The 14,108-nt window shown below is 39.6% G+C and overlaps 1 protein-coding gene across 1 annotated transcript in view; it reads left to right on the top strand.

The window, feature by feature from the left end:
- The window catches only part of pdgfrb (platelet-derived growth factor receptor, beta polypeptide), a 28,966-nt gene that overhangs the window by 11,917 nt on the left and 2,941 nt on the right, over positions 1 to 14,108 (top strand). The window contains exons 4-22 of the mRNA XM_071458245.1: positions 477 to 734; positions 1,408 to 1,532; positions 2,072 to 2,240; positions 3,009 to 3,189; positions 4,234 to 4,349; positions 4,525 to 4,648; positions 4,793 to 5,004; positions 5,485 to 5,579; positions 5,713 to 5,845; positions 7,071 to 7,175; positions 7,505 to 7,615; positions 9,329 to 9,485; positions 9,693 to 9,859; positions 10,315 to 10,427; positions 10,869 to 10,991; positions 11,276 to 11,387; positions 12,213 to 12,312; positions 12,418 to 12,523; positions 13,792 to 14,084. Coding sequence (XP_071314346.1) covers positions 477 to 734; positions 1,408 to 1,532; positions 2,072 to 2,240; positions 3,009 to 3,189; positions 4,234 to 4,349; positions 4,525 to 4,648; positions 4,793 to 5,004; positions 5,485 to 5,579; positions 5,713 to 5,845; positions 7,071 to 7,175; positions 7,505 to 7,615; positions 9,329 to 9,485; positions 9,693 to 9,859; positions 10,315 to 10,427; positions 10,869 to 10,991; positions 11,276 to 11,387; positions 12,213 to 12,312; positions 12,418 to 12,523; positions 13,792 to 14,084 — 2,800 coding nt within the window. The remainder of the gene's footprint in view (positions 1 to 476; positions 735 to 1,407; positions 1,533 to 2,071; positions 2,241 to 3,008; positions 3,190 to 4,233; positions 4,350 to 4,524; positions 4,649 to 4,792; positions 5,005 to 5,484; positions 5,580 to 5,712; positions 5,846 to 7,070; positions 7,176 to 7,504; positions 7,616 to 9,328; positions 9,486 to 9,692; positions 9,860 to 10,314; positions 10,428 to 10,868; positions 10,992 to 11,275; positions 11,388 to 12,212; positions 12,313 to 12,417; positions 12,524 to 13,791; positions 14,085 to 14,108) is intronic.

Consider the following 14,108-nt stretch of genomic DNA (forward strand, 5'->3'; position numbering starts at 1 on the left):
TTACAGTAAGTCTTTCATAAAACAGTGAAACAAAAAGGATGTCCCAATTCTGTGCTGCATACTAATTCTCTGCAGGTTTTGAATATGTAGTGTGGCCACATTGGAAAAGTCAGCATGGATACTTGAAAGCTGCTGACAACATACTCTTAGTGTGCTGTTGATACACAGGTCACTGTGTAGCAATACAAAAAAAGGATAAAATAATCATGGTGAGAACTGGAAAACAGAAAAATAGGTTTAAATAAATTTGTGAAAGATCAAGATCAGATCAAGTGAGACCTTATTATTATCATTTTCATGTTATTTGTAGAAAGAAGTAGATTTTTTTTGTACACAAACTGTTACAGGATACTATAAAGATTAGTTGGTGGGTGGTATGGAATTGGGACACAGAAAAAAAATCATCCACAATTGAAATGAGATAATGAGATAATGAAATAATGAAATAATGAAAGGAGTCATGTTTCCGTCCACAGACCCTGATGTGTGGTTCAAGGAGAGCTCCCATGGCATGGTAACTAAGACCAGTGAGGAAAGCACCGTCCCCTGTGTGGTCACCAACCCAAAGATCAGCGTTACCCTGTATGAGAGGGACACTGACATGCCCATCAAGGGACATTATGTTCCCAGTCAGGGGTACAAGGCATCACTGGAGGACAGGACCTACGTGTGTCGAGGAGAGCTGAACGGGGAGGTGAAAGAGTCTCAAGATTTCAACGTTGTCAGCATTTTGGGTAGGTGTTCAGGTCCGAGAGACTGGTTAGGGAAACAGCTCCCTCTCAAAATATAAATGTGGTGATTATCGACTCACCCCCATGTGTGCTGCAACCCACAAACACACACACAGATCTGGCCCCTTTAATTCAATCTCAGCCCACACCCAAACTATTAAAGTTAATGAGTCTATCTTTTTAAGGCACCATAAGGAATCTCATAAAATGTCCATCATGTCTTCAAACGGTTTTTGCTACAAGTATCAGAGCCAAAGCACTACACTGTGAGTCCAAAATTATAATTCATTCTCATTTTAACACATATGCTTTGGTCACCTTACACTATCCCTGAAGGGTGTGCAGATGTGTCTTTTTCCTGAGGAGATAATGAGGTAAATATTGGATTCTTAGCCTCAGAGTGCAGTTGTTTGCCCCGAGAACACACTGAAAAATACTGCATAGGCTGTTTGGAGAAAAATATTTCATAGTTATGTGGAGTTGTAAAGTTTTTTTTTACAGGAGCCATCCATCTAATGACTAATATTTTGGAGATTGGATAAAAATATTGATCAGGTTCCTTTTTTTTTTACCAGTTTATTCACTAGAATTGAAGAAGACTTTTCTACATATTGTTTTGATAAATCGCATCATCACTTCTTCCTCCTCTCCCCCACACTCTCTCTTCCTGTCCCAGTCCCCGAGGCAATTGACGCCTACGTCAATGCGTCAAAGACAGTCCTGAAACAGGGCGAACCTCTGTCAGTAAACTGCACGGTGCACGGAGTGGAGCTGGTGTATTTTGCCTGGGATATCCCAGAGGTGAGTAGGAGTGAAGCAGAAGGAGCGCTTTTGTTCAGCTTTCCCTTCGTGATCGCTCTCAGGCTCATGACCGAGCCCAAATTACATCAAGATGTAGAGACACACCTCAAATTTTAACCTCCCGTGAAATTGTACTCATAACACATGGTGTAGGTATTTTAATAAGTGGTTCTTAAATGCGGAAACGCCAACTATGGTTCATGCTTGAAGATTATCTACGGTACACCCATGGAGAAACTTCCAGACGTTTTTACTTATAATATCAACCATGAAATCTATAAAATCAATCACATATGGAGGCAGCATCTCCCAATGTCATGGGTGAATCTGTCATATGATCTTGGCTACTGATCAGGCAATATTTCCTAACGCTCAGCAATATGTGATATCTAAGTGAATGTAAGTTTCCTGTATAAAAAAATGACTAAATTCGTGTTTGATTACTTATTTTTTGATCATATTCAAGCAGATAGTAAATTGCTACATTCAGAAACAGAGATCTTTGACAGTGCTACTTTAATGCTGTTTTTCTCTCTGAGGGCGTTGAGGTGGAGCCGCAGACAGAGGTCCAGCTGCCCAGCATGAAGATGCACTCCTGCCTGATCTTCCCTAGTGCCAAGGTGGCCCACAGCGGAAACTACATCTGCCATGTCCGTGATAATGTCGAAGACCACACTGCCTCTGCCAGCGTCAACATTACTGTGCTCGGTTAGTGAGAGACGCACACTCACACAAAAATAAAACAAACTGATGCTGGACAGATTATTATTGTGTTTCACTGACAGAGAGAAGACTGCTTATTATGTAAACCTTTGTAAGTCAAGGTGAGAGAGGAGCTTCTTTTAAGGGAAATGGAGATCCCTTCTGTTTATTTCTGTTCAAAGTGTGAAATAAACCTTTCACATGGTTTGGATGCCCTGAGTGAAACCTTGAAAAACAGAGCTTTAGACCTGGGGGTGCAGCAGCTCTGTTTTTACACTTTTGGGGGAAAAAAAAGTTAATAAAGTTCACAAGTAATGTTTGTGTAATTGAGATTTGACTTCAAACATTAACATACAGTGCGTAATCTAAGCGGCTAATTCGTGTCGAGAGGCAATAAAAGCAGCATTCATCATGCTCAGCTTTTCTTCCTTTCTGTCTCTTCACATTCACGGAATGTGTTTGGGTCTGTGAATGCTTATTCTGTCTGCAGCGAGGTGTGTTATGTTTATGAAATCCCTGAATAACTAGAACCACTGTGGTCCATGGAGACTGGGACGGTGTAGTAGAGCGGTCTGGACATCACAGTGGAAAAGACAGATGCATTCTGGCCACAGAAGTTCAACAATGATCACTGTCTATAGCCTACCATTAAGTGAAGTAACTTGAATATACCAAAAAAGAATGTGTGTATGATTAAGTAAATGGAAAAGATGTTTTTTTGTTCTTTTTGTCTATAAAATCATTTGGTATGACGTATACTTTTTTTTCCCTCAGAGCGAGGCTTTGTGGACGTGAAGCCTGCACAGCCACGAAACATTTCAGCCAAGTTGCAAGAGAACGTGGAGCTGAGAGTTGAGATTGAAGCGTACCCTCCCCCCCAGGTCCGCTGGAGCAAAGACGGCACCACCATCAAGGGAGACAAAACCATTACAACCAGAGAAGAGCACGAGACCAGGTGAGACATGCAGCCAGACTTCTTCAGCTGTCCTGTGACCTTAAAAATACTTCAAATACCATGATGCAATTAAACACCTCATAGACCTTCATAAATGTAAACAATTAGCACTGGACCACTGTTAGGACGACAGCCTTCAGAGGCATCCAGCTCTCATCAGTCAGCACTAGATAAGGCCTCCGCAGAGAGAAACACAATCCTCTCTAGAGGGCAGGACTCCATCATTCATCACACGGGAACCTTAAACACAACATACCTGTCACAACTCACAAACGTCTTTCAGAAAAATGCCAAACGCTGCTTTAATTGCAGGGCCACGTTTTCACGTTTTTGCCAAAACATGTTAAAAATCAAAAAGACAAAGCGACATGTCACCCACAAGCCTCCTGATCCACAGATGGAGAAGCTCTTCACCACAAATAAAAAATAATTGAAAACATTAGCAAACTTTAAACAACCACATTTACGCCACACTAAATTCTCAAAGACAAATGGATAATAAACAGAAACAGATGAATAAAAGACAGCTCACTATATCCTGAGCTCAGGGTCAGCTGTCATCAATACAAAGTAATATGTACCATATAGTGTGTGTAGCTTGGGTTATGAGGAGGGTTTTCCATTTCAAAAACAATCCATCATTTCCTTTTAAAACATGTTCTTTCTGAAGATCCTTCTGTAGCAAAGGGAAACACTGATATCTGTAATCTGCCCTTGCGAGCAATTAAGAGAAGCTTATCAAGAAGTTTATAGTAAAGAGTGGAGATGTATTCCCTGGAGGGTAGAGCTAAAAGTCTTAATTTTCTTAAATATTGCTGAAGATAATGTCCACAATCTAGAAATGAGTTTGCACTTCCAGAACTGGAAATACTTTACCTTATCTCCATATCTGAAAGGCACTGAATTCACAGAGGAGAGAGAGCAGGATAACAGATCATGTTTCATGTTAAAGTAGATCTAGTCATTCCAATCATCTTCAATATATCGATTACTCAGATCTCTGCAGAGAAATATTTGGCAGCTCATACATATTTATTCTCGTAGGTATGTCACTATTCTCACCTTAGTAAGGGTGAGGACGGAGCAGAAGGGCCACTACACCGTCCTTGTCACCAACGGAGATGATACAAAGGAAGTGACCTTTGACCTGGAGGTCCGAGGTGAGAAGCTGATCACAGTATGAGGGTTTTTTTTTTTTTTTTTTTAAACCTCATTAATGTTCATGAATCACAGACTAGTTGAAAATTATCTTTGTGCATCAGAAAAATCAAGGCCAGACACTTGTTTTTGTTCATGTCAGTAATGATTAATGGCTGCTGCACCCCCTGTGTGTAGTCCCCTCTCAGATTAAAGACCTGACTGACCACCACCTCCCGGGGAAGAGACACTTGGTGACCTGTGTAGCTGAGGGGGTCCCAACCCCAACCATACAGTGGTACAGCTGTGACAGCATGCACAAGTAAGTCCCACCGCCACCCATTCATCACTGAACTGTCACACTGTGAACACTAGGGGGCTGACCATACACAGAAATTTGTTTTACTTTCAAATTATGTACATCTGCTTTGACTTCACACCACACTGCTGATCTGTCTTGCCGCAGGTGTAGCAACCAGACAGCGGTGTGGCAGCCGCTGATGCCAGAGCCAGAGGAGCTGAGCATCCAGACCAATGTGAGCTACAGTGAGAGTCGTAAAACCAGTCAGGTCCGCAGCCAGGTGACCTTCCACAAGCCCCAGCAGGTCACAGTTCGCTGTGAGACCAGCAACCAGGCAGGCCTCGTCGACAGGAGAGATGTCAAACTGGTGTCCAGCAGTAGGTTTCGTGAAGAATGTCCCATTTTAGTGGTTTTTATGTTTCTGTGTCAGTTGAAGGACATGTACAAAGAGATATTGAAATTATAGAACATTATATTGGATTTATTGTGTAAATGTGCAGCAAATAGCTTTAAAAAAATATATTAAAAAAATAATTCTACCACATTTTTGTTAAACTAAACAAACACATGGTGGTCTGGTAAAAACAAGAGTAAAGTTTGAAAAGTTTATATCTCAGAGATACAGTGCAAGGTTTTCACCAAACAGTGAGACTGTGTGTTTGAAGTCAAAATATGTATTTGCACTTAAGCTGTAAATATCAGTCTAACCACTGCTTTCTTTGGAAAATCACTGCAAACATGTTTACAAAGTGAAGTTTTATGTCTGTGGAGAATTTGAGACAACTTGGTTAAATGCTCTCTGCTTGAATTTATTACCTTATCTTCATCCTGGCTCTGTGTGTCTTTGCCTGTTGCAGCACTGTTCTCCCAGGTGGCAGTATTGGCTGCTGTTCTCGCCTTAGTGGTAATCGTGATCCTGTCTTTTATCATCCTCATCGCTGTGTGGAGGAAGGTAAGATAGACAAACTCAACTATCAGTTTCCTCTTCGTATGTAAATGGGAATTCCAGTGAATGAAAAGGAAAAAAAGGAACCTTTTGTTTGGTGTTTCAGTTTTGCACCTTTGTGTTTCTTCTGTGTTGTCAGAAACCTCGCTATGAGATCAGATGGAAGGTGATAGAGTCTGTGAGCCAGGATGGTCATGAGTACATCTATGTGGACCCCATCCACCTGCCCTATGACCTGGCCTGGGAAATGCCACGAGACAACCTGGTGCTGGGTGAGTCTTCAGGCAGACAGGGGACAGATCAAAGTGCAGAGAGCTGGCGTCAATAAACTGATACTAATATGAACCTGTCGAACACTGTATGTGATATGCCCTCAGTAACTGACTTGACTTAATACCACTCTATGCATTTAAAGTAGCCGAGTCACAAATGATGACAGTTTGATTAATAGATAGATATGAAAACATATGTGTAAAACTACATTTAAAATATTTTCTTCTCATGGTAAATGCTGAGATAACAAGAAAGAACAAATTACAGGAAATTAAACACTTCGTCATTTGAAAAAACAAAAGAAGAGTTTATAAAAGCAATGAGTCCATTAAAAACACATGTAATTTAAAAGGTGTACAGTTGCTTACTACCTCACAAAAAATGTATAATAATTATGCTTTAATAATATATGATTATTTATGAATACATAAGATATATATATAAAATTTAATTAATAGATAAAAAACAAAAATTAATAGACTAAAAGAAAATGAAATAATATAGTTTGTATTTTGAGTACCTTGTGGTTTACTCTCTATTTGCTTTTACCATCTCTGTATTGATGTACATTGTTGTTTTTTTATTGTTAGTGGGGTTGTATTGGTTTGGTTAAATCTTATTTTATTTGACACATTTATGAATAATAGAATTATTACCATTGGGTTTTTTTTGTTGCTCCTTCTTTCATTATATTATTAATGACTTCATAATATTTGCTGAGGTCTTGTGGTAGTGGTTTCTAAAAAAAATAAGCTGTAGCCTTTCTTTCTTGTTAGCTGCAACTAAAAATGTGTCCATATTACATATTTATATTAGAGTAAACAGACTTTTAGGCAGTGGTCTGCTTGTTGCTCAGATGAGAACAAACAAATTACGCTGTACCTCTCACCAGGGGACTTTAGAAAAGTAGAATACTAAGTATGTTTTAAAACTATGCCTCTTGACTTTTATCCTGCTTTATTTTTAAAGGTCCTTCTAAACTTTTTTGTCTGATCATGTGTTGTTGGTTGTCAGCTGCTCCCTACAAACAGCTTCCTAAGGCCACTCAGCCAGACCTGTAACTGTCATAACTGCTATAAAACAGATTATAATCTCACAGTCCTTCGGAAAACATTAGAAACGTGTTTACAGTCATATTTTAATGAACAGAAATGTTCTTCATTTTCAGGTCTAATGTGTGCTCTATTCAGACTCCGTCCCACTGAGTCCGTCTTTGTGTTTCAGGTCGCACTCTTGGATCAGGAGCCTTTGGCAGGGTGGTCGAGGCAACTGCATATGGTCTCACTCATTCCCAGTCCAGCACAAAAGTGGCAGTGAAAATGTTGAAATGTAAGACAACACAATGTAAAAACACAGTAGAAAGCCATGTGCGTATTTGTGTGAACAATGCAGAGAGCACAGTGGAGCCCCCTGCATAGCTGTCAGATGTTGTGACACCAGTGCCATATTCCTGTGAGCACAGAGAGCAGCAGCCTGCTGAGCTTTAGTTTGGTTGCCAGCCGGGTTTGCAGTTTTCAGCCAATGGGTCATTGAGCAGTTTGGCAAGGACGGCGTGTGTCCTGGTCTCAGTCTGTTTAGCTCTCCTGTTCTCATACCTACCTCACACTGCCCTGCTTTTATACATCTTTCTCTCTCTGTTTTGTCCTCCCTTTATCCAGCCACAGCCAGGAGGAGTGAGACCCAGGCCCTGATGTCAGAGCTGAAGATCATGAGTCACCTGGGTCCTCACCTCAACATTGTGAATTTGCTGGGGGCTTGCACCAAACATGGTGAGCATCACAGTGAGCACCAGTAACATACAGTGCTAATACGCATGATAATTAGATGTTTTTATAGTTTGTTTACAGCGCCTGATATCAGCTGTGAGCATTTTCTTTAAAGCAAACTGTCCTGGTGGTTCAGTAGGCTGAAGCGTTCTTTCATATAAGATATATTCATTTTACACAAAGTAATGGGTGCTGGTGTTTATTTTAAAGTTACCATGTGTAGATTTTTTTTTTTATGTGATGATCACATCTTTTCCAATGGCAGAGGATTTTATAGAAGAAGACTTGGTCAGAACCTAGTATAAAGGCTAGACTGTGTATGGTCAATGTGAAACATTGAGAAGGTCGTTGAAAACTGTTGTGGAACCATTGTTTGACTTTATCTCGTCGTATTTGCAGTCAGCCTACTGCTTGCTTCTCTCCTATTCTCTGTACTCATACAGTATTTTAATACAGCTGACTTTCCAATAAAGCTGTCAGACAACGGAACAAGTTCGAAATAGTTACTAAAATGTGGCCTATTAAGACCAAATGTTAAAAAGCAGTCACTTCCACGCCATTTCCAAGCTGCTGCCCTGCATTGTTAAAATCCTGTTTTTATAACTGTGACCTCGTTTGACTAAATGACCATTGACATAAGTTAAAGACAAAGACTGTGCTGTGATGTTGGTTATACTCACTCATTAAATGATCACAAACAAAATTCTTTCTTATTTTGTCTCTCACACAATGCACAGCTTCTGGGATCCACAATAGTTTTCAACTACTGTATTTCCTTAAAACGTTATTGGGGCCTGAATTTACCTCAACTGCCGAAGGTAACAGGCCTTTATTTAAGGCAGGCTTGTATCTGAGGCAGCTCTGTTTTATTTTTTTTTATAAATTCCCCCTGTTTGATACGTATAATTGGTCAAGCTGCTATTTCAGTAGAAAGCCTCATTTTGATCTTCTCCTGTTTGCCTGGTTAAAGGAACTGCCATACATGTTAATACAAACTCAACACTTCCTATAATGTGACAAATTAAAATCCCACTAGCGTTTAGAAACACTTAATTTTTTTAACAAGGCTTTTATTGTCTTGTCTCATTTCTGGTTGCTGGCGTTCCTGTTGTTTACATGCTATTCAGATATGTTTGTTTCTTTAGATTCGCAGTTACTGTTGGCTTGTCTCTCCCTCCCTCTCCCATGCTGTCTCTTGCTCTTATGTTAAGTCATTCTCGCGATTATAGACCCCATTGTTGCGGCCAAGCCAAAAATGAAAGTATTTTAAGTTTCAGTGTTGTGTGCAGCCATTCTCAATTCAATTGTTTTTGGAATTTCCAGTCAAAAGTCCTGCTGTTTCATAGTATAGAGGCAGGGGAAAACTACTTTCGTAATTTAACATTCTATTTAAAATGTTAATGTCAAAGATCTACATTTGATCAAAATGTGCCTGTTGTCCTATTTGCACTTTGAGTGGGAAGGAGGAGAAAGCAAGACAGGGAAATGTTGTGTACCACATATTTACTATCAACTAATCTCGACCATTTGATAAAAATGTATACTTGTTTAAAAGGTAAGAATTACTTTTATAATGTAAGTATAACCTGATATATGCTTTTTAATGTTCATTTGGGATATTTAATTGTGTGACAAGTACGTCTGCCCTGTCTGAAATGAATGTCCTATTAATATTTGATAAATCCCATATTTTAATTTTTTTCTTCCCCTAACCAGGCCCTCTGTACCTGGTGACTGAGTTCTGTCGCTATGGCGACCTGGTGGACTACCTGCACAGGAACAAGCACACCTTCCTGCAGTACTACGCTGAAAAGAACCCAGATAGCGGCTGCCTCATCTCAGGAGGAAGCACTCCACTCAGCCAGAGGAAAGGGTGAGAGAAACAAACTCTACAAAATCCCCAGTCAGGGCTACACAAAGGAGCATTGTGTGTAATTTGTGTGGGCGGGGGGGGTTTCTTTTTATAATATCTGTAGGCACAGATGTCATATAAATTTTGATATGATGTTGGACCATGAATAAATACAGATTTAGGTCATTTAGTACACTGTAATTTTACACACTTCATGCATCCTTACAGTTATGTGTCTTTTGGGAGTGAGAGTGATGGAGGATACATGGACATGAGTAAAGACGAACCCTCAGTCTACGTGCCCATGCAGGAGCAGATGGACACCATAAAGTATGCAGACATCCAGCCTTCTCCATATGAATCCCCCTACCAGCAAGACATCTACCAGGAACAAGGTTTGATTTGAGCCACAGGTGTCTGCGTTGATGTACCCCTCACAAGTAATGACATTAATAAAGTTTCCAGTGTAATTATTGAAAATAAGTATAAAGAATTCAACACAGTGAGCACAGGAAACAAAGTAGAGTAAGATCATCTGTCTGCTGCTCACAGGGGGAGGAACTCTGTGAAAATGAACAGTGTTTGTGTGTAGAAAGCACTGTATTTAATCAATGAACGTGAAATGGAACAATTCACGTTTTAGGCTTGTAAATCAATGAATACGGTTCACTTTCTGATCAAAGACCACAGAGAATGTACAGACAAATGTTACAGCATATAAGGATATGAGCTTGATTTCAGCCCATGTAATCACAGCAGCCGCAAATTCCCCCAAACGCTGAGACAGTGCCTTCATTCATCACCTTCTCTCCTTCTTATGTTTGTTGTCTCACCTTGTCATCGTGTTCAGGTGGTGGCAGATTGGACCTGGTCATCAGTGACTCCTCCGCTCTCACCTACGATGATCTTTTGGGCTTCAGCTACCAAGTGGCAAAGGGGATGGAGTTCCTCGCCTCCAAGAATGTAGGACATTGAAAATCAAGTTCTATGATATTTAGCTGGTGACTGGGCCCCTGATAGTTACACAATTTGACAAATACCCTTATTCACTTTTACACTGACATTTATAGGAGAGAATTGATCAATAGGAAGCTACACCCAGCAGCCAGTTAGCTTAGCTGAGCATAAAGAGTTTATATAGAGCATAAAAAGTATGTATAATCTGTAAAAAAACCTGTAAAAATGCCAATCTGTTATGTGTGTTATCCAGAGTCTCTGATAGTTGCCTGTGTTAGTTGGCATCTTCACACACACCCGGCAAATTTGAAACTTATGGTAGCAGCCTGTTAGCTTAGCTTAACATTAAGACTGGAAACAGCTAGCCTGGCTTTGTCTGCATCTCTAAAGTGTCAAAACAAGTGGAAGAACAACAATGTAATTTTACTCCATATTATTCCACAACAGTGTGTCCATCGTGACCTCGCTGCAAGGAACGTCCTGATCTGTGAGGGTAAACTGGTGAAGATCTGTGACTTCGGCCTGGCCAGAGACATCATGCATGACTCCAACTACATCTCTAAAGGCAGCGTAAGTGGCAGAATAATTACACAGACACACACACACACAAAAGCAAGTACAGCAACAAAACCTTATAACTTGTGTCGCTCACCAAGCTCTTTCTATCGAGTTTGAATGCATGGATGTCTGGTGCTTTGGTGAAAGGTGACATCCAGCTGAAAGTTGTAGTGCACATAAGATAGATAGATAGATAGATAGATAGATAGACTCTTTTAAACCTGTTGACATCTAATATTTCAAAATCGATCTTGACGTTCTCACATGGAGTGTTATCTTTCTTATCTTTCATTCAGACCTTCCTGCCCCTGAAGTGGATGGCACCAGAAAGTATTTTTCATAATTTGTACACCACCCTGAGCGATGTTTGGTCATACGGTATTCTTCTTTGGGAGATTTTCACACTGGGTCAGTCCAAACACACACACACACACACACACACACACACACACACAAATAGTCCCAATTAAGATCAGAGCTGACTTACACATAAGAGGGATTCATCCTCTTTTAATTGCTTATATGGATCACATTGTACTTACTGAGCATCACCTGCTTGACTCCTCCTTAATTCTTTAAGTAGCACAAACACTTCTCGACTCGGTGAACTGTAAAACATAAGAAATATAGTATGTTTCCAGGTGTCTAAATGACAGTAAATAAGAGTAGTCAAAGCTATAGCAAATTTCATATTCCATGTCTGATTGCAAGTACATACCACTTTGTTTTAAGACTCATATGAGGTCTAAATCATATTAGGCACAGTCAAGCTTTTAACTTAGCATTTCTTTGCTCGCAGTATTGTGAGCTTTTTTTTTTCAACCCACTTCCCACGATTTTTTGAACCTACCATGAAAACAGCAGTTTATAGTATATGCTGTGTAAGCCTGAGTGGGGGAAAACAAACTCACAATCCAGCCTCTGTAAGCGAAAACCAAAGATTCTCTGTGCTTCCGTGCTTCACTCTGACATTCATTGGACTTTTCAGATCCATTTTTCTTACAGATTTGGGTCTGAACAAAGACTTCATTGCACAGCAAATGTGATTCAGATAAAAAAATGTTGTATGAGAAATATCTAATAGTTTATGACAGTGTTATTCTGTGTGCATGTGTTATTATTATTACTTTAGATTAGATTTATTTTACATTGAGATCTACTTTAGATTTCATGCCTGTACATCAGTTATGATTTCTAAATTAGCTTTTGAATTATTTGAAATACTTTGTGCAGGAGGAACCCCCTACCCTGATTTGCCCATGAATGAGTTATTCTACAGCGCTTTGAAGAGAGGCTACCGAATGGCCAAACCTGCCCACGCCTCTGATGAAGTGTGAGTCTCACTGTCACCTTGCCTTACCTTGTTGCCTTCACAATAAGTCCTTTTACCTGACGTATAGATACGAAATAAACTCATTTTACGTTGCTTATGTTGTAGTTATGATATCATGAAGAAGTGCTGGGATGAGAAGTTTGAGAAGAGGCCAGAGTTCTCCTTTTTGGTGCACAGTGTTGGGAACATGCTGACAGACAGCTATAAAAAGGTACTTTATTTATACATCATCTGTAACCTACTGAGCTGACTTCTTTATTTTAGACTGTGAGCTTGGACTTGTGACATTCTGCCACATATTCCTGAATATCTTATGTTATTTTGTACTTATTATCCACCAGTTATTCTTTCATCTCCTCACTCACTCATTGATTCACTCATCTGCCGCCTAGTGGAGGCCTAGTAATCATTCACTTAACCAGGACTCCTCAGTACTCCTGAACTGTACAGATCCCACTGGTGAAAAGTAACTATGTATGTTTAGTTACGAAAAGTAACCACAGTTTTGAGATATTTGTACTTTGCTTAAGTATTTCCATTTTATTCTACTTTATACTTCCACTGTACTGCATTTTGTTTTTATTTACAAAACATTTGATAACTAAAAATCTATAATTCCTTTTTCTAATATTAAAGTATATGTATAAAGGGTTACCAAGGGTTACCACTATTCTACACATTTACCATAAATATTTTCTATAAATATTACTTTCATAAATACTAGCTCCACCTTGACAAGTTGCAATATTAAAATATTTTATTGATGCTTAAAGTAAAATCTTCATGATAACACTTTTGTAAAAGTACATTTTTTAATGCAGTTTTTACTTTTATTTTTTCACTTTTAAAAGTATTTTTACACTCTGGTATTACAACTTTTACTTCAGTAAAGGATATGAGCACTTAATCCACCACTGCTACTTGTTTTTGACACTTTTTTTGACACTGCTATTTTGTCTGTATGTATGTCATGGAGCAGCAGTATATACAATACAGAAGTATACATGTTTAAAAAATAGTAGTATAGTCAGTAAAGGTGCATACAAATAATACATGTTGGAATTTAGATACAGGGACTTTGGACAATGTTCTGTTTTAGAATTAGGATTATAGATAGTAATATACAGTGAGTTGAACTGCAATGATAGGTGGCCATGCAGGTCAGTAGAGGATAATTCGACTTAGTAGATGATAGTTAAATCTGCAGAGGTGGAGAATATTGCACTGTGCTCTGTGTGATTGAAGCCTGCAATAAAGAAAGACAAATCCAATTGTGCAGGTCTGTACTGGTCAGAAGAAAACTTTCACAAAATCTGTAGTTTAGTAGTGGGTGAACTGCAGCTCCTGGCCACATGTTTGATTCACAGATTCTTTAAGTATATACTTGTGGGATAAACTTTGACGAGCTTCTTTTTGACTAAAATGCCATTTCTGCAATCTGCAACTCCAAATGATCAAACTATTGTCTCCTGACAACAGAAATACAACCAAGTCAACGACAACTTCATGAAGAGTGACCACCCGGCAGTCGCTCGCACCAAACCCAGACTCTCCTCACCCTTTCCGATTGCAAACCCATCATTTGGCTCCCCGTCGTCCGTCGCCTTCTCCTTCCCCCAAGACCCCTACAACCAGAGCCCGAGCCCAGGAGAATTCAGACAAGACTCAGACATGCAGGAAGTTATAACTTCATACAATGAGTACATCATTCCCATCCCAGACCCCAAGCCGGAGGAGGTTTTCACTGACGTGCCATCAGAAAGCCCTGCAAGGTACAGAACTGCTGAAAACATGCT

Source organism: Trachinotus anak, unplaced genomic scaffold (genome assembly GCF_046630095.1).
Source record: "Trachinotus anak isolate AG129_WGS33_773 ecotype Australia unplaced genomic scaffold, CSIRO_AGI_Tana_v1 ptg000021l, whole genome shotgun sequence".
NCBI classification, from domain to species: domain Eukaryota; kingdom Metazoa; phylum Chordata; class Actinopteri; order Carangiformes; family Carangidae; genus Trachinotus; species Trachinotus anak.